Here is a 20,482-nt window from a genome sequence, read left to right as displayed (position 1 = left end):
CGAAGCCCTCCAGTGTGTGGCAGGTTGCATGTCCTCCTGAGATTAACTGGCTACCAAAATCCAGCAGAGAAGGTTACTGCCGTCTATTTTCATTTCAAAAGGAAGATTCACAGAGGACATTGCTGTAGGACAGAAGACAAGCCTGCATATTTTAAGAGAGACCCCTTTGCCTTGTGCACAATCTTCACAGAAGCTCAAAACGTTGAGCCTCCATTTCACTGAACAGGGGCTGCTACCGATTCTGTACTGAAGCAACCCAAATTCCTCTACATTTAATCAGGCAGCCAAAATTATGCAAAGTTGCACTGTTTGCCCATAGCACAGTTGAGATCTGGTACGGAGGGGAAGACTGGCAGGCACAGGCGAGATCTGGTGGTCAGCAACTGATTACAGGTAGGGCGTTAACATGTTTGCTATACAAAAGCTGGATTCCCATTCTTATTTTTGCAGGCAATTGTAAACTAATTTGGAGGGTGTAGTGTGTTTACAGTCTCATCTTTTGCTCATCTTTTGTAGTGGGATGGGGGTTGAGTTGGATCTGCCCCTTTATACATTTTAGGAGTGACTGTTTTAGATATTTTTTTTAAATCATTTTTGAAACTTGTTTCTAAATGTTTGCTTCTGTAAGTCACTCTAAGTCACTTTTGCGAAAAAAGTGGTGACTACAATTAATAATATTAATACCACCATGTAAGAGGAGTTTGCTGGATCAGGCCAAAGGGTGCTATTTTGGACAGCATGGCCTTGTATGCTAACAGAATTCCTCTTGGACTGGGCTCACTTGATAGGTTTCCACCCAGGATGGGTGGAAAACTTTCCCCTGCAGGCTTTGGCTTGGTCACACTTGGACTTTTTGGAGTTTGCTCCTTCCTCTGCAAAGCAGGGCCAGCAGGGTTCTAACCCACAGAATGAGAATTTACTTTTAAACTTATCAAGCACAGGAGATGAGAAGTCTCCTGTATAGCCTCCACTCCTCTGCAGTTCCAACAAAGTCTGCTTACTACCCACAAAACAAAAGGAAGAAGCAGCCACACCTGAATTTAAAAGGTACAGGGCTCATTCTCTGGGCTGCTACCACGCAACCCAGCCAGCAGCCATCTCATGTACAGTGTGCCAGCTCACTTTGCTTTCAGCATAATGACCTAGACCAGGGGTCGGCAAGGTTTACCTCGCCTGGGCCGCGGAGATTGCTCCGTGGGCCGGATCGCATCTGTGCATGTGCAGATGCGATTTCCAGTGCCGCAGAAGCAAGTCCCCGCTCCACGCTGTGCCAGTTTAGCGCAGTGCGCGGGAACTCGCCAAGCAGGTGGCTCAGTTCGGGGGAGTCTCGTGGGCCGTTTAAACGAACCCTGTGGGCCACTTGTGGCCCATGGACCACAGGTTGCCGACCCCTGACCTAGACAGCTAAGACTGACCTGTTGGGGACTTGCTGTTGGGGTATTGATAAACCTGCCCAATGTGCAAGACTGCCAAAGATCAATGGAAGGAAAACACTGGGTGGAGGCCAGGGCACCGAAGCCACCTATGGTGCATTAGATCAATAGTAGAGCATCTGCTTCACATGCAGAAGGTTTCAGGTTCAATCCCTGGCTTCTCCAAGTAGTACTAGGAATGTCCCCCAGGAGAGCTGCTTCCAGCCCAGAGTTGACAATACTGAGCTAGCTAGGCCCATGGTCTGACTCAGTATAAGGCAGCTTCCTAGAGTTTTCGTAATTATTTCCAAGCTTTTCACCACACACACACACACACACACACACACAAACATGAAAGCTAGCTGCTGAATCCCAAGCTAGGGAGTGGACCCCAAGCTTCACAAGCTTGCTTAAGAGTTTGCCATTTGTTATCAGAAACCTGCCTGCATGAATTGAGTAGCTTGTGAACTCTTGATGGGCTTGCAAACCTACCAGCCATGCACACCAAACCTTTGGTAAATAAGTGCTCTCTGACTGAACTTTGAATTAATGGAGCTTGGACATTACCCTTTATTGACTTGCTTAACAGTACTATTTTCAAAGGTATTTCTTTGCTGAACAGTTAACCTCTCAGCAGGGCTGAAGTTCAAATATTCCCATCTTTGCTTTGTCAGAAATTAATCTGCCTTGCCTATGCGTTATGTGGTGAACTCTTGCCAGCCCTTTGCAAGAGGAAAGGCTGATGCAAAAGACAACTGGCTTTTTTCTAGCTTCGTCAACATGGCTGGCGGAAGTCCTGGGGAATGCACAGAACAGGCGTATTGGGTGCAGAGTGAGATTCTCAGCTTTGTTATTCTTAGTAGCCATAGTACTGTCAGAGTATCTAGCTCTCAAGATTACAAAGTCATGCTTGAAAACAATTATTGTTATTTATTTGATTTGATTTCTTTCCTGCCCTTTTCCATAAGGTCCCAGGGTGGGTTACAACAATGTAAAATTCAATACTAAAATAGCTTAAAACAAATTAGAATCATAAGACTAGGGTGGGTCCTGAAAATGCATGTCTTGGGTGTCAGGGGCCGTGGTAAAGAGGTGTGCCTGCAGCATAGGAGGGAAACTATATAATGAAGGTGCCAGACACACCTCTGTGGGGAGGGAATTCTACAACCTAGCAACTGCTACAGAGGATGCCCCCCCAAGGGCACCACCACCCAAACTTCCAAGGGCGGTGGAACTGCCAAAGGTGGACCCTCTCCTTATCTTAACACCTGATAGGGTCTGAAGAGCAATTCTTTGTAAAGACTCAGAACTCAGACAAAGTGCTGTACAGTTGTACCTTGGGAGTTGAACAGAATCCATGGCTTCTGATTGGCTGCAAGAGCTTCCAATCGGAAGCCCCGTCAGACGTTTGGCTTCCAAAAATAGTTCGCAAGCCGAAACAGTCACTTCCGGGTTTGTGGTGTTTGGGAGCCAAAACATTCAAGAACTAAGCTGTTCAAAAACTAAGGTACGACTGTATAAGATTTCCATTGGATGGAGTGGGAATCGGTTTTTTCATGCTGCCCCTTGGCGTCCAGGGGAATCAATGCACAAATGACAATCACAGCTTGAATGGGGCAGTCGTGTTAGTCTGCCATCTGCAATACATTGAGCTGTAAGTGTAAGCGTTCCTCTCCAAACGCCTGCTCATTTCAGTGGCTAAGGCAAACAAGGATACAAAAATAAATAAATCCAACCCTACCCAGCCAGCAGGGTGGCATTAAATGCTCCTCAAAACGCATCTCCCAACAGCTTATCAGTCTGTTGTTTTGCTTTCCAAGGGAAAGCACCGCTGATCAACTTTGAAACGAGGCATCTGATTAGATTTATGCTACCCAGGACACAACGGGCAGGTATATGACATTCTCATTCTCATTTACACAAACGCTTGCAGCAGACTCTCTCCTACTGCTTCTAGTGGAAAGAATTTTAATGAGCTGTAGCCCTTATGCCTGAGGACAGGCATCAGAAGTGTGAAAGACAACACTGGAAAGGAGTTGGGGTTTTTTAATGCTGTTTTGGAGAGGTGCTTCTGAGTCCTTCGTGCTCCCATCAAGGAAGACTAGGAGTCTGGGGAGGGGTGGATCTCTCCCCCTCGAAGGATGATGGGCGCTTTCCACATTTTGAGAGAAAGAGAACAAGAGATGGGACTTTGGGAGGTGGGATACAAATGATACAGTGCAGAAGACCCAGCCTTGGCCACATTCACACCCTGCATTTCTTAAGGCTCCTGAGAGTTGTGAGAAGTCCCCAATGCCCCTCATTTATGCTAAATAGAACCCAATAAGGCAGACATGTATGTACCAAAAAAAAAAAAAAATCCCACTGAGATCCCAAGATGAAATTTTGCAGGTAGCTCTTAGAAATGTTTAACAATCAATACTTTTTTTGAATGTTTAAATCATACTATTTTTAATCACTTTTAAAATTTTTGTAATTTAAATTTAAAATTTAAAGTAAGTCCATCATGTGACGTGTCATATTAAAGCCAGTGAAGTTCTGAAGAGATTGGTGGTGTTGTTAGTTTTGAAGTATCTAACTTCTGGGCTGAGCTGTTAAGGTTTTTGTGTAGTCCAGCAAGGCCAAAATTGTAAATTTCAAACCCTCATAACTCACAAACAGGATGAGATAAAAAATTAACATTTTAGATTTAAACTTAGTTTTGATCATTCAACAAGTGTACAAAATATTAAGAAAATTGGATGATGTGAGATAAAAAGGTTGGATCACTTGATATGGAATGACACAGTTTATGAGGTCACTGAAGCAGGAGAAAAGGCAATGCTTGAAAGCAGGAATAGGGAATTGTTGACACTCTGGATGACGTTGGACTCCAACTCCCATCAGCCCCAGCTAGCATGGCCAGTGATCCGGGGTGATGGGGACTGTTGTCCAGCAACACCTTGAAGGCCACAAGTTCCCCACTCCTGGGTTTAAAGCAGCAACCTGGTGCCCTGCAGATGGTTGGACTACAACTCCCAGAACCCCTCCAGCCAGCAAAGAGATGGCTGGCTTGAAGAACCAGACGCATGACTGCCTCCCTGCAATAGCCAGGGCTAGCTTATTCATTTCAGCAACCTCAGGTGCAACCTGACACCTGCATAGCACCTTGCAGAGATTAATCCTATCAAGTCTGCAATCTCCTACTACAAGGGTGTGGAACTGGATCTGGTCAGTAGACCTGATCCTGATTCTGCAAATCACTGCAGGCTACTTCCAACAGGAGGTCAGGGCTCCACACTTTCACCCTTATCCTCAGGTTATCCAGTAAAAGGAGATAAGGAACTGCAGGAAATACCTCCGAGAAGCATTTCTTGAGGCTTTCCGGGACTTTCCCATCGACCACATGAAGCATCCTTTCCATCTCTTCACGGACGACATAGCTCCCGGATTCATTTGAAAACAGGCTGAAAATGTCTAAGCAAAAAACCAACAACAGAATAATTAAACATTCAAGTCACACCAGTGCAACAGAGCTGGCAATACCAATTAACTTGCACAGCTTTCTGAACAGGGCTGATTTTTTACTTTTCTACACTCATAAAAAGGGCTTTGCTAATCAGTTATGTTATTGGGATCAACAAGGATGCCAGTTTAAATTGGAGCTGATAATATTTATATACAAAACATGAAATTACATCTGGAGGAACAGTACCTGGAGCCTATAATGATTCTAATATTTTAATTTGTTACTGTTACTTACCTTTGTATTTTTATACTAAAGGTTTTATACCTCTACACACACACACACACACACACACACCCCATTTACAGCTGAATGCAAATATAATATTCCAACTGAAATATTTTGATTCTTCTGCAGAGAGTGGGAGATGCTAAGTGGAAAGTCTCAAGTTTCTTTCATAGAATGCCTCCGCCTCACTCTAATGGTCTAACCATCCTGACTGAACATTAGATTCCCATTTAAAGTGAATGGAGGGAAATGCAATCTGATACAGTGGAACCTCTACTTATGATCATAATCCATTCCGGAGGCCCGTCCGCTGGGCGAAACTGGACGCTAGTAGAGGCGCCGTTGTGCACGTGCGCATTCGGCGGCAGAGCACTTCTGCGCATGCACAGACGGCAGCAGCCGCTTGTGCGCACACGCAGATGGCAGAAGCTTCTGCGCATGCACAAATTGCGGCAAACCTGGTGTTTACTTCCGGGTTTGCCACAGTCGCAACTTGGAACGTCCACAAGAAAGGGCAGGTGTAAGTCGAGGTTCCACTGTATGTCCAAGGTTATGGATTGTGGGGGAAGGTGTCTGATTCACACCCCCACCCCAAATATTAGGTTTTTATCCTGCCTTTCTTGCAAGGAGTTCAAGTGCACAGTGAACCCAAAAAAAATCAGACACTGCCACTACTTACATTTTGCTTTCTCTTCATCTCTGCCCCTCGTTAGCAGGACTAAGCCTACTATCAGATTGTTGAAATGTAGTCCTTTGGAGGTGCCACCGAAAGAGCAATATATGACCTGAAAGTTACAAAAAGTAAGTGAGAAAACTTTACTCTTTATGCTTTCATGCACACAAGATTCTAATCCTTTCGCTTGGCCACCATAGCACAAAACTCCCAAACTAAATGCTTTCCTGAATCTGTCTATCTAGACTGGAATCTTGTTTCCATCTGTAGTCAGCCAGAAGTTCTTAGTTGCTCACAAGCAGGACCTGGAAGCAATTGCCTCTCCATTTCAACCCAGAGTCTGGAATGAAGGAATATTTATTCATTTAGAATATGTTATACCATGCAACCCCACCTAAAGTCTTCAGACAATAAAACTAAAAACAAAACAATAAAAAGTAATTCAACTGCAAACAACAGTCTTTCATAAAAACAGCAGCAGTGCAAACATTGGGACCAAAAAGTAATGAACATCTCCAAAGAGGTAATAGGTGTGTTAAAAGCCTGGACATGTAAGGCGATCTCGACCTGGCATCACAGGCTTTAAACCTATTAACACTTACCTGGGCGTAAAAGTAGACAAAGATTGCAGTGTGAAACTCAAACCTGCCTCTATACAAAGTGGTCCCATAGACAAACATGCACGACTAAACCCAACTAACAAAAATCAAAAGCCTTTGCAATAAGGGAATCTCCAAGTCACCCACACCCCATACATTATCCTGGGCTTCTAGCCACTGCCAGAAGTCAACATTTACACCAAGCCCCATCAACAGAGCTGACCGGCACAACCATCAGCCCCTAGCCCAAAGCCAAACGACACATGGTTTCAATAGATGGTTTAGAGCCCCACATATATTATTCTCCCAACTGTGTATCTTAGGTTGAGTAGCAACAGGACTTTAATATGCGGATGGTTGGCAGGACTATGACACAGAAAGAACTCTCCAGTGGCTGCTAGTTAACATTTCCCACTGTAAGTGACTGGATTGCAAGTGATTTAAGTCCCTGGTATGAACACTGCATCTGATATGAACTCACATATCAGCCTTTGGCTGCCTCCTTAGCCTCCTTCCCTCCCTCCCCTCATCTGTAATGTGGGTGGCAGAGCTACTGACTGCCAAGGCAGGTAAAGTGGTTCTGAGTACTTTAAAGCAATGTTAAGCACTATTATTACGAGTGAAAACTTCCCATCCACTCTAAAAACAAGTGTTAAAGCCTTGCTTATCTATTTATAGCCAGCGCAGGGAACCTTTGCCCCTCCAGATGTTGCTGAGCTACAACTCCCTTCAGCTCCAGCAAGCATGGCTGCATTATCAGCACTGAAGTGACCTCCCCAGGGCACAGGCCCAGGCAGCGTGTATGGAGGTCCTGGGCTGCCCAGACAATGTCCCCGCTCTCGGCCTCGCTGATGTGTTCCAAAGGAAAGCAGAGCCATACACTGGGCACCTGCTTAGTTGCAGGAGTTGCTGGAAGGAGGCGTTTAAGGCACCACCCAGCCATCTTAGGGACTCCACTCCAAATTTGTGTAAAGTTTACTCCTTAGACTTTTCTTCTCCCAAATATGTCTTGCAAGCAGTGGAGGTTTAGGATCAGTGTTTTCTATTTCCCAGGCTGATGGGCCCCATCTGCCCCTCACTTCCCTATATAGTGGTACCTCGGGTTACAAATGCTTCAGGTTACAGATGCTTCAGATTACAGACTCTGCTAATCCAGAAACAGTACCTCAGGTTAAGAACTTTGCTTCAGGATGAGAACAGAAATCACGTGGCAGCAGCGGGAGGCCCCATTAGCTAAAGTGGTATCTCAGGTTAAGAACCGTTTCAGGTTAAGACCAGACCTCCAAAACGAATTAAGTTCTTAACCCGAGGTACCATGTGCAGAAACCGCCTTCTTAACTGTTGGACCCAGTATTGTTCTCATCCACTCAATCCACCAGAGCCAGTCTTCACATACAGGGGAAGTCCCTAACTCACTGAGGGTTTGAGACTTATTGGCTCCCCTCACCTAGTTTAGTCGGCCAACCAAAGCTGTTCCCAGGATGTGGCTGTTGTCACATGCTGACAGCTTCTAGGAGCCACGAGTGAGAGCTAAGCGCAGGATGGGGAACAAACTACCCCAGAAGGAGCACAATGTGTCCCTCAGAAGAGAGGGCCAAAGGTTCCCCACCACTAATTGATAGGAAACACAAGGAAGCTGGCCAGTTTCTATTTTCTGGGGTGGGGAACCCTGTGGTCCTCCAGATGTTGGTGGACTACAACTCCCATCATCCCTGACCATTGGCTATGCTGGCTAAGGCTGCTGTGAGTTTTGAGTTCAACGACATCAGGAGGACCACAGCTGACCTACACCAAGCCTGTAACTGCGTCAGCTACTCTGGGAGGGAATGAACATTCATACTTAAGTCACCAGTGGCATGGCCATTCTGTCACCTCCCTCTCAAGCCTCACGGGCCTACAAACCTGTTCCAACACATTTGTCCTCAGACACGCACAGTATATCATATTACTTATTAGCTACCCTTCAGGTTGCAGCACTAGGTGATTATTTATAGGTCCGATAGTCATGCGAGAAGTCATCATAGGACAAATCTCCCCCTGCTTCTAAAATAACTCAGCCTGTCTTGCTTCTCCAAGAACCAGAGGTGGAGCATTTTCAAGGTGCATAAATATCAGGCACTCCTAGTGCCTGGGGTTTTATTTACAACTGATTTTAAAAGGCTTCTCCCCTAAAGAATTGATGCCAGCTCTCCTAAAGTTTGGACACTGGTACATAGAAAGCCACAACCTCTCGTTCTAGCCCAGGCAATCATATCACAAGCACTCTCCTCCAGTTTTCTAGATGTAAACTGGAGGTGACTAGGCAGAGCAGGTTTAATAAACTGAAAGGGAGTGGGGCTCTCCTCCTCCTGTTAGGTTGTCTGTCTGTCACTAATCATCAACGCTGGCATGCTTGGGCACATGCACTATTAACAGGCTAATAATGTTCACTGACTTTATTTGCAAGATAAAAAAAAAATCCTTCCAGTAGCACCTTTAAGACCAACTAAGGTGCTACTGGAAGGATTTTTTTTATTTTGACTATGGCAGACCAACACGGCTACCTATCTTTATTTGCAAGGCCAACTTAAAGACTTCAGTACCATTCCAAAGGAATCACATGTACAGAAGCCTCCCCATACCTGTAGTGGCTACTGGTTCCAAACAAGCACTACAGGAACCTGGAGGCAGTTTCAGTTTTTCAGTTTTTGCCCTGCTCTAGGCTCCCAAGCAAGGAGAATTCCATGGAAACCAGCATGCACATACCCTTCCAAGCAGGGTCCTTTTTTACTACCAGAGACAAAGGCCATAATTGCTACTCCTATTAGTTCCCTATCTTGTTCCTGTTGACAACAACTAAATTCCTGTGCTCTGTGCCCTCCAGCTTGCAAGCCCCAGCTAGTGGCAGGCATTATGAGGTCTCTGGATTGCTCAGGTTTGGTGTAAATCAGGGCTGGAGAATCTGGGACCCTCCAGATCTTGCTGGGACTCGAACCTCCTTTAGCTCCAGCCAGCATGGCCAATAAACAGGGACCATGTTTAACCCAGAACCTTAAGAGACATTGGATCAAAGAGATTACTATTCTGGGCATATCTCTTCTGAAGGCAGGTAACTCTACAAAATTGGGAATGAATAAATGAGCCAAGTTTGTTGCCATCCAGATTCTCATCGCTGGTGTTTCTTTTCTGAAGTTTCCATTCCGAGAAGGCTGAAAGTCTTAAAAAATGTTCAGCCCCCGAGTATGCTGGAAATTTCATCCGTGGAAGATAAGAAACAAAAACACAGCAGGTTGCAGCCATTTTATCCACTCACATTACCTGGCTATTAAACAAGGTTGACTTTCTGAAAACACAGCAGGGCCTCAAATGGAAGAAAGGGCCTGTTTTGAGAAAGGAAGCTCAGCCCTGAGAGTGTATTTCAGGTCCTTTTATTGTAAAGCAGCACCTGGTTCTCAGAAAACACTGCAAGGAGCCAAGGGACTGTTTTCCTGGGCTTGGTAAATGCTCAGCTTCAAAACAGCTTCTGCCACCTTCAGAGAGAGGCCCACTGCACAGCTTTAAGCAGATATGATTCAAGTCCATTAATGGCTTCATGTGCCAGCTCCTTAGATTCCAGTTCTGTTAAAAATCACATTTTTGCACGCTTCAAATATGCTAAAGTTGTTTAAACCCACTAACACATTACACACCTCTAGTAGACAGACATCTCCAATTTCTAGTGCAGTGGTTAAACTGCTGGACAGTGTTTGAGGGAAACTCAGGTTGAAATCCCCACTCAGCTGCAAAGCACACAGAGTGGCCTTATGCCATCCTTAATCTAACCTCCCTCATAGAGCTGTTGTGAAGATAAAACTAGGTTTGGGGTGGGAAGGAGCCACTGATGCGCTTCTCAGAGAAATTAATATGCATGTAATAGTATTAAACTGCTTTGTGCAGAGCCAGGTTATCTAACTCAAGACAGTCTGCTTCCAACTGCAAAAGTCTATCCAAGTTATCCCTCCAACAATGCTAACTCAAGGATTTTCTAGGAATCTGTCCCATGTAAAAAAAACTTGGGAGATCATTTCTCACAAGTAAAGCAACTGTACCCGCCCCATGAGACAAACCAGGAACACAGGAATAATGATGAACAAGCAGCTTTGGCAACAACGACAAAACAAAAGTTAACTTAAGGGCAAACTTACCTGAAGAGTGGCAACAACACAGTGGACATAGGAATAGGACAGCAACATAAAATGTATGGGACGTTTCAGGCTACCACATTGACTCACAACGACCACACAAACATTCAAGGGATAATCAGGTGCCAGAAATGTATTTCTCCTTAGTGCCAGTTGTGGCGAGATACCCTCACTCCCTGCTGCTCTACAAGGACTGAGATGCAAGAGATTTCCACGAGTTTCAAGACAAAACACCAGCAGGGACAGATGCTTTCATTCAGTAACCAGGCAGCATAGAGCTTCAGCTTTGATTGCCCTCTCCACTTCTTGCCATAGGCCAGTCCCACTTTTTCAAAAACAAGACCATTCAACAGTTGTCAAGTGGCCTCCTTACCTCTCCACTGTGCAGGTTCTCAGGGACACCAAAGAGTCTCCATAAACTATTTCCACACAACAGCAACATAATGCACTTTACACATTTCAAGACATGTCCCTCTTCCCAAAACCTCTGCATGGGTGCAAAGCGGGGAGCAAGTCCCAGGCTTGCAGCATTCTCCCCTAGTCTTGTCATGATCCGTGATGAGGGAGAAATACAGGCTGCCCACTTCCCCATGGACCCTCCTGACTTGAGGATGTAGCTTTACCATCTTCCTCAGAGCACAAGCTCCTGCTAACACCCCCTCCACTACAGAGCACAGAAGTCAGTGCCTACAGAATCAAAAAGGGCTCCCAAAGTCAACACAGCCATCTTCTCAAGGAGCAGTGTTTGAAACTCCCATTGTTCTAGGCGCGTTTTGTGACAGGGAATTTCATCAGCGTGAGCAGTTTCTGAGCTCTGGGCGAAGTACTGCGCCAAAGATTTCTGATTAAAACTGCAGAGTGGAAGAAAAGAAGGACCTTTTTCTGCCTCCCCACTTCCCGCTACTCTCTGAAGACTACAGAAGAGACCCTCTTAAGGATATCAGAGGGGTGGGGCAGGGGAAGAACTAGGGCACGTGAAAAATGAGTATTTTAGCTGCAGTTCATTCATTTTCAGCTTTGTATTGTTGTTATAAAAAGTGTGCCTAGACATTCCATTGTTGAGCCCATAACCTAGGTTTAAGGTGCCATTTAGCTACTAGCGCTCATATTTCAGTTTCTAACACTGTCAAGGAGGTAGAGCCAACTCCCTTGCTCAGCATACATAAGCGCTCATGTGATACCAGCTCTCTACTGAGACAACATCTTTTATAGCTCAGCCAACTGGGAGCTGTCCGGGGTCCTGAATTGCTCAGAGAGGCCTGCTTTGCCTTAAATTTGCCTGTCTGGAAGGGGCTTTGTGGTTCTTCCACTTTCCCTGCAAGCTGTAGCAGAACAGTAGAGTTCTCCTCCCTCCCACTGCTCAAAACACAGAATGTAAAGCATGAACTGTCAGTTGTTGACATGCTGTCAGTTTCAACCAGAACCCTGACACATCAGGAGGCACTGATCCAGCTTTGTCTTTGTATTAACCATTTGGCTGGCACAAAAAGCAGGGATTGTGTGCAAGTGCTCAAAGTGAGCTGGTGGAGGAGGGATGGAGTGTTTTGTCCTTTCTTTAGTCCAGTCTTTCTCAACCTGTGGGTCCCCAGATGTTGTTGAACTACAACTCCCATCACCCCTAGCTAGCAAGGCCAGAGCTCAGGGATGATGGGAGTTGTAGTCCAACAACATCTGGGGACCCACAGGTTGAGAACCGCTGCTTTAGTCCCAAAAGAGAAACCAAGTAGTCTGCAAGAGGATGGAAGCTTCCCTCCTCTACGCCAGCATTTCTGCCAGTCCACAGTGGTCTAATAAAACTCTGCAGGCTAGTGACCCTTTTGTGCACTAGCTCCCTATTTCTTGTTTCACAAAAGCCTGAATACCAGCAGTGACTCGTGTGGCACAGTACTATTGGTCTGTTGTGGTAAATAGGTTGTGTTTATTTTTCAGTTCTGTCTTATTTTGATGTCAACAAACACAGTTGCTTTTATTCACTGTTCTTTAACTGTTCTATTGTTGGTGCTTACATTTGTAGCTCTATTTTGTAAGCCACCTTAGTGTAGCCAGATGGATGAACACAGACCTCATGATCAGAAGAAGTGGACAGTTCAAGCAGGGACACTAGCAGGACAACCCAGAACCCTTCAGGTCCTGGGAATCACAAGACACTGAATATCCATTTCCGCACCACAGGTGCTATAAGTGACCAGGTGTGCAGCTCTCTTAAAATCACCAAACCATCCTTCAGGTAAGACTACAAGACTGCCCTGCCTTCCCTAAGTAATAGCCAATGTTAAGATTCAAACCAAGTTACACATGATTTACATAAAACGTTAAATTCTCCGGACCCACAGTCCAAATTCTGCTCTCAAAGCTGCAGGCACAAATCTCACCTTTGGATGCAATGATATTTACCTCACAGCCCTTTCTGTTGACAATACACTGAAAATACACTTGCTGTGTGAGGTGTGGAGAGCAGCCTTCTTTCAAGACGAAGAGTGTGGATGTTACACTTCTAAAACTGATGGAGCAGATTACTCTTCAGAATGCCCAGCTCCCTCCATGATATCTATTAAGATTTATCTGTGCCAGAGAAGGGGGGGAAAGGCTGACTCCTTCTAAACAAATCTGCTTGTGCTACAATTAAAAGTGGTTGCCATATTTACGGGAAAGGAGGAAAAGAAGCAACTAACTGTGGAGCCGAAGCACCTCCTCGAGCGGTAATTACCCAGCTGTGTGCCAGGACACCCCTGTGGGCTGCGAGGAGTTAAATTACCGACAGCTTCTGGCAGCCCTAAGTTCCCAGCGGCACAGGAGGCTGTCTGCTACGTCTCCACCCAATGCCCTGATCATCTTCCATCCTTCCGATCAGCTATTCTGACATGTTTCTACATCAATCGTGACTGGATCATTCAATCACTGTCAAGGTGCAGGCCAGGCAGAATGCCCTGCCCTGAAAAGGAGGCTGTCCATTGAATCTCTTTGTGAGTTGCTGTTCTGGCTTGGCCTCTGTCCAACAACCTCCTGCAGGGTTGGAAAAAATCCTCTGCATTAACCCCATCAGGTGCAGGAAAATCATTCAGTCACTCCTGGTGAGGCAGCATGCCTAAGACAGTGACTCACACAAGGTGACAAACTGAAGCACAATCCAGGTAAGACAGAGGCACTGTTAGTGGGTGGGTTCCCTAGAAAGGATGGATGCCTGCTCTTGATGAGGTTACAATACCTCTGAAGGAACAGGTATGAAGCTTGGGCATAGTTCCAGATTCACTACTGTCCCTTGAGGCTCAGGTGGCCTCGGTGGCACAGAGTGCCTTCCATCAGCTTCTGTTGGGCAAACAGCTGTGCCCCTATCTGGACAGGGATAGCCTAACTTCTGTTGCCTATGTTTGGTAACTACTAGGCTAGATTACTGCAAAGCATTATACATGTCTCTAAAGCAGGTTTAGAAAATTCAGGTGGTGCATAATATGGCAGCAAGGTTGCTCACCAGGGCAAGATAGTTTGAGCATATAACCTGGTTTTGACCTATAAAGCCTTAAACAACTCAAGACCGAAATACCTCAAGGACCACCTCTCCCATATGAACTGACCTGGCACCTGCGATCATCATTTGAGGCTCTTCTTCGTATGCCCCCAGTATGAGAGCTCCAGAGAGGGGCAATATGTTAACAGGCCTTTTCTGTGGTGCCAAGATGGGTGCCAACCAAACCCTATCTGTGGAATGCTCTCCTCAGGGAGGCTCACCTGGAGTCTTATTACATACCTTTAGACATCAAGTGAAAACATTCCTCTATAGCCAGGCCCTTCAATGATTAAATAATCTATGGCCTTGTCATTCTTTGCTATTACGTTGTGCATTTCTATGTTTTTATACTGAAAACCGCTGTGATCCTCAAATGAAGGGCTGTTTATCAATTTAATAAATGAATAAGCAAGGTGCTCGTCTGAGGGCAGGTAGTTCTTATTCACCTATACTCTAAAAATAAAAGTATATTTTGGTGCAGAAGTGAAGTATACCTTCTAGCTGAACTCAGAAATAAATAAATGTATTCCTATCAACAGATATTTGGGGAAATGATGTCTTTAAAAGGATGGGGCAAACCAGTGGTGCAGTGGAACAGGGATGAAGAGGAGCTTCTTATTTCATAGCAGGGATGACATCAACATCTCCCAGAGAGCTATCTGACAATTTTCTGCATCCCAAATAAATAAGTTTCTTGGGAGATAAACTCCCAAGAAAGAGGTAGGTTATATTAGCCAAGAGTTAAACCGCCAACTGGAAAGAAAATGCCTTCATTATAACCAACCAACCAAAGCAGAACAAAATAGCAATCAAGCAATTAAGTCCACCAAAACTCTTCATCAGGCTGGATGTTAAGCAAAAAATAAAAAGGGTGGGGTGAAAAAAGTTGGCATTGGTCAAAAATTAATCTGCATTATATAACAGGGATGGGGAACCTGTGGCCCTCCAGATGCTGAATTCCAAACTCCTATTAGCCCTGGCCAGCCTGGGCAGTGGTGAGGGATAATGGGAGTTGAAGTCCAGCAACATTTAAAGGTCAGAGTTTCCACACTCCTCTTGTATAGTGTTAAGAATAGGTGTGGCTATGAGCGTTGTCACAAAGCACACCTAAATTTCAAAGTTTACCACCACACCAGTGGGACAAACTGAAGCCAAGCTTGATTAAGGCTCAGATGAGGCTTGCACATATAAACATGCCACATCTGATGAGATCCACAGGTAAACAATGAACACAATGCTCCCTAATTTAGAGGACTAAAGGCCCCGCTTTGATGTCTCTGTTCTCAGAGGAACGGAAGGGCTGGAGAACCTGTGGCCCTACAGGTGTTGCTGGACTGCACCTCCCATAATTCCCAGTCACTAGGCATGATGGCTGGTGTGAGTTGTGGTTTCACCTGCCTTAGTGCAACAGCCCAAACAACTGGCATGAGCTCTATTCACACACACACAATCCCCTGACTTCCAGCTTTCATTTCAGCATCCCCTGTGTCCACCTGCCTCGTTGATCTCAAGATGAGGCAAGGCAGTGGCAAGTTATGGGGAAATGTGGCTAGTCTTGGGAAACACCGGCATTGGAAAAACTCTGAAATTGGCTCCCAAAAGGGACTAAAAACTGTCACCTTGTAGTCCTTTGTGCCCAGCACTCCTGCTCCCTCTTCCGTTAAATTCCCTCATGTAAAAAACCCACCTTTCCTAGAAAGCCCCTGACTGAACACTCCTGGCCTCCATCCCAAATCCAAAATGAGGCCAAGTATATGCAATGGCATATTACTCAGACCCACTGCTCTTGCCTCTCCCTTCACTAGGTTAAGTCTATGAGAGAGGGACCCATTTTTGCTTGCGTTACTCTATGTAGAGCCATGTATGTACACCAATTGTGCTATTTAGTAATATTTATATCAACAACCTGGGAGCTCGAAAAGTTATTCCATTCTGGGATGAAGCATGCTTCCATACACTGGACTCAAATCAAGACAATATTCTGCATCAACAATCTAATATTCCAGTGATTTTTTCCCCCTAGTATGTAAAAATATTTATATGTTAGCTTTCCAAGCAAGAATATGGCAACATACAGAGTTTGGAGAATCTTGCCTTTTGTGTGTGTGCATTTGGCAGAAGAAAAGGTATGGTAAAGTGAGAAACAGTAAGTGCTACACTTCCTCTCTACTGCAATGAACCTAATCCTATTCTGCCATAACCATGTGTACATTTCCAAACCTCTCCTCCAAATAATGAGGCCTAGAAACTTGATTTGCCTTTCACAAGTCCAAAGTCTGTGCCAACTACCAGACTCAACGTAGAATTGAAGGTTACTTAAAGCCCTGTCCTGTGTTAGAGCTCTGTATCCTTCTGTGGACACTCAGTATTTATTCTCCAAATCCTTATTCTTGTGCACATGTACAACAGCATCTGCAAAAGATGCAGGCAGAGTCTTATCAATAATTGCTTCTCAAGCAACGAAAAAAAAATCATTAGCCCATTTCACCTGATAGAAATAGGTTGCGCCTAGTTCTGACTTCACTTAATGGGAGATGCCTAGATACCTAATCATTCATACCAGAAAAATCAATAGCTGTATATATCACAGATGGCCTCCAGGTTGAAATGGGTTTTAAAATTATATAGAACAAGCTTCTGACATTTTCTGAGCCCTTACTAGATGCTGCCTGCCCCTTCAGGTTTTTCTACCACAGCCACGAGTCCCAGTAACTTGCTTACCATTCAAACCCAGTTGCAGAGATTCTATAAATTTTAAGTTCTCTTCTTGGCCTTGAATAATTTCTGAAAGTTACCCAAATATTGTGGTTGGAGCCCCCAGAAAATTTCCACAGTTGAAAAAAGGCACTTTCGGTGTTTTAATTTGGGAAATTGTTTCACATTGCATGGACTGCATCACATGGTTCTGGTGAAGGTCCTGGTTAACAGCTGGTTATAACAGAGAACCACTTTATCAAGCAGAATGAAGGTGGCAGCATGCGATGCTATGGAGATGGGTCATCCATGCCCCTTTTGCCTCCAAGGTCAGAAGGGGTGTGGGGAAAACCTCCAGATTACTGACCACTTTGCAAAATGCAGAATATGTAAGCACTGACACCACCAGGTACATAAGCACTGGATTGTTATCTAACGTCTCTCCTAAATATAATTTGAGAGAGAGAGAGAAAGGGCCCATGCCCCAAACCTGGAAATTTTATTCCAACACCTCTCCAGATTGAGATATCGGTCATTATGCTTTCATGCATATCTTCTCAGTCATGCAGGCTAGGAAAATACAGCACGGCTTAATACACAGCTGAATTTTTCAAGGCTGAATTTTTTTAGAAGCTGAACAGTGCACACACAACACTGAACTTGTGGTGCTCTTGTGGTACAGTACACACAGCCCTGAAAATGCACCAGCTCCTTCTACCTTATGGTGATTTCACCAGGACACATTACAGACTAGGGACAGTTGGGAATGAAAGTGAGTTGTTGTTATTATTATTTTAAGTTTAAACATTTAAGAATTAATGTTTTATAAACAGAGGAAATCTTTTTGCCATTTTCACTGCTGCTTGCTGCATTTTTTTAGAAACATGCCCAGCTAGCTTTGCTGGGAAAATAATTTTTATGCTGAAATGATTATCTGTTGTCTTCCACAGGTTCAGCAAGGATGGCACAGATCTGTGCTCCAGATATATACTCAGAACACATATAGACTGTGTTCACATGGCACATAAAGCCGGGATATCTGCCTTATGGTTTACTGGGAATGAGCTGCATGAAGTGTGCTGGTGCATGCTGCTTGATCCTTCTAACTCACTGAGTAACACAAACTGGAAAGCTGCAATGGAGCTTGGTTCTGGTGTCCAAAACCAGAACCAGGAGACACACGAAGAGGGCAGAGGAGAAGTTAGCTTCACACAGGTGCAGTCTCAGGTTGCTTGGGGGAAACTATGGAGGCAGCTGTGGGGAGGTGGGGACCTTCGATCTCAGCAACTACTTCACAGGGGCAAGACCTACCAGAGATGAGTGCTTGTTAGCACTCCTGTGCAGGTCCTGATTTGGCTAATACAGAGTTAATAACAATCAGCTCAGTGTATTTTACTGCTGGCTCACTCCTGCCACCGCCCCACTTCACTTATTTTCTCTGGTGGAGTTCCTGTGTACTTAAAGACCTTGTGATAATTAGAAAATCAACGGCTACTGATGAGAAAGACTTCGCCTGCTACATTTCTACCTGTTAAAAGGCACAGGAGTGTCACTTCTAGGCGATCTCGCTCACGGCAGTGTTTTTGAAAGCACTGTATCTGCTCCCCTCAAAAGGAATAGTGTGGATATAGAACAGAAGGAAGGCTGTTCATGCCACTGAACAACTGCAGCACTGATCTGCATCTGATGCTCTTCGTTGAAAGTGCCTGCTTTTATTCACTCCCTCTTGGACTAATCTTATTTCCCCCCCATTAATTTCCTCTTATTCCTCTCCTCATTGTCTGCACTCAAGTCTTTGCTAAGTCTGCCTTCCGCCTTAATGGCCTCCATCACTGCCTCTGGTTTTTGCACTACCTTTCTGTGATAAAACAGCTCCTGCCTGTCAATTACTTCTGATCCATTTTGCCTCTGCATCTTCTGCCACAGTCTTATTGCCTCCTGCTTCAATTATATTTTCTTAGGAACACAAACCATCTAACCAAGCTGGGATCGTTGGTAAAGCATGAGACTCTTAATTTCAGGGTCACAGGTTCAAGCCCCACGTTGGGCAAAAGAGTCCTGTGTTGCAGGAGGTTGGACAAGAGGACCCTCAGGATCCCAACTCTATTCTATGATTCTAAGATTCTAATTCTATGATTACAATTCTATGATTCTAAGTACTGTCAACAGCAGGGATGGAGGAATTTGTTGGCCCTCCTGGTGTTGCTGGACTGCAACTCCCAGCATCCCTATGTGCCGGCTATGTTGGCTGGGGCTGATCAGAATTTGGAGTCTTAACATTGCTTGGTGGGTCAGAGACTCCCCACCCCTGGGCCAACAATCACTGATTGACAGCAGCTCTCCAGGGTTTCAGATAGGAGTGTTTCCCAACCCTCCCTGGAGATGACAAGGACTGAAACCAGAGCCTTTGGTATGCAAAAACTACATCTCTTCCCCAATAATGCTTCCAACTCTTGCTGGTTTACTTGCGTCTCATCTCAGGATTTTTAGATCAGTTTTCTATTCAGGTGCTCAACTTATTTCCTGTTTGCAACTGGAACTATGAGGCTGTTACACCTTTACTATTACCTTTCATGACTGCCTTTTTGTATCCAATTTATAACCTTGCTTATCACTTTCTAAGTAATTCATTATTCAACTCCTCCATGTTGTTCATCTTTACTTTCGCCTTCATGTTTTGGGGATATTTTATTTCAACCACCAATTTCCATGTTCTAAGCCGCTCCCTAGGCCTAGAACTTACTGTCCAACTTTACTCTTTGCCACACAGGACATCTTTAGATGGGGGGTGGGGAGCTAATAACATAGTATTCTATCAGACTCAACGATTCTGGTAATTTCCTTAGAGAAGCTGCAGCAGCTAGCGAGGAAAACTGCCACCACCACCATCTGCGTCAGCTGCTGTTTTCCCAAGTAGGATCAGCCCTGACACCCTTCCCTTTTCACAGCAGGTTATTTATGAACCAAATATACCTTTCCCAAAAGTGTGGGAGGAAAGCCCTAGAGCTGTTTATGATCCCCTCTATTTCTGACATTCAGGCACTGAGTGTCGTCATTTACGCAGCCAAAATGGCACCACCCACGCGCAAGAGGGAAGTTGTCAGCAAGAAGTTTTTTGGTGAGGTTTTTTGGGTGGGGGGACACCCCAAGATTTGCAGAAGGGGGGCAGGAAACCAACAAACAACCCAGTCAAGAATGGGCATGCCCAGTGACCATGGACTGCTGACTGATAGTTGTGGGGAACAGAGAACTATCGCAAGGGGGAAATGGAACAGAGTGGCTGAAATCCTTATCAGCAGAACTCCATCCTGCAACAATTTGCTGCAGGCCCCACTACTATTAATTCAATTTATTAGCTGCCCAATTCTCCTCCTCACTCTCCTTAATTTTTGTTTTAATTGTATATTCGTGGCCACAGAACTAGGAGAGCTTTATTTTGAAAAGAAGGGAGTAACATTAACAAGAAACAATAGCAGAAGGTAGAAATTATTGTGGGCTTTTTGCCCTCTTTTACTACCTCAAGTCATACAAACATCAGGTGTAGATTTGTGAACCCTTTTTGGGTGGGTGGCGGGATGCCAGAGATAGATAAATGATGAAGTTGCTGAAGATAGCCCTGGACATCTGGAGTATAAGGGTAAGAAATGGTTGTTATGACTAGAGACAAAGATGGAGAGACTCCTGTCCAAAACCCTAGAGAGAGCCA

General features: G+C 44.9%; 1 protein-coding gene across 5 annotated transcripts in view; it reads right to left on the bottom strand.

Moving 5' to 3' along the window:
- The window catches only part of USP32 (ubiquitin specific peptidase 32), a 117,864-nt gene that overhangs the window by 61,962 nt on the left and 35,420 nt on the right, over positions 1-20,482 (bottom strand). For all 5 annotated transcript variants that reach the window (XM_080982755.1, XM_080982758.1, XM_080982756.1 and 2 more), the window contains exons 3-4: positions 5,825-5,930; positions 4,750-4,868 (exon numbers count right to left, since the gene is read on the bottom strand). In XM_080982755.1, the coding sequence (XP_080838881.1) occupies positions 4,750-4,868; positions 5,825-5,930 (225 nt within the window). The remainder of the gene's footprint in view (positions 1-4,749; positions 4,869-5,824; positions 5,931-20,482) is intronic.

This window comes from Podarcis pityusensis (assembly GCF_964106645.2).
Source record: "Podarcis pityusensis genome assembly, chromosome: 15".
NCBI classification, from domain to species: domain Eukaryota; kingdom Metazoa; phylum Chordata; class Lepidosauria; order Squamata; family Lacertidae; genus Podarcis; species Podarcis pityusensis.
Note: the sequence above shows the minus strand (reverse complement) of the source record. Positions and strands in the feature narration are given on the sequence as shown.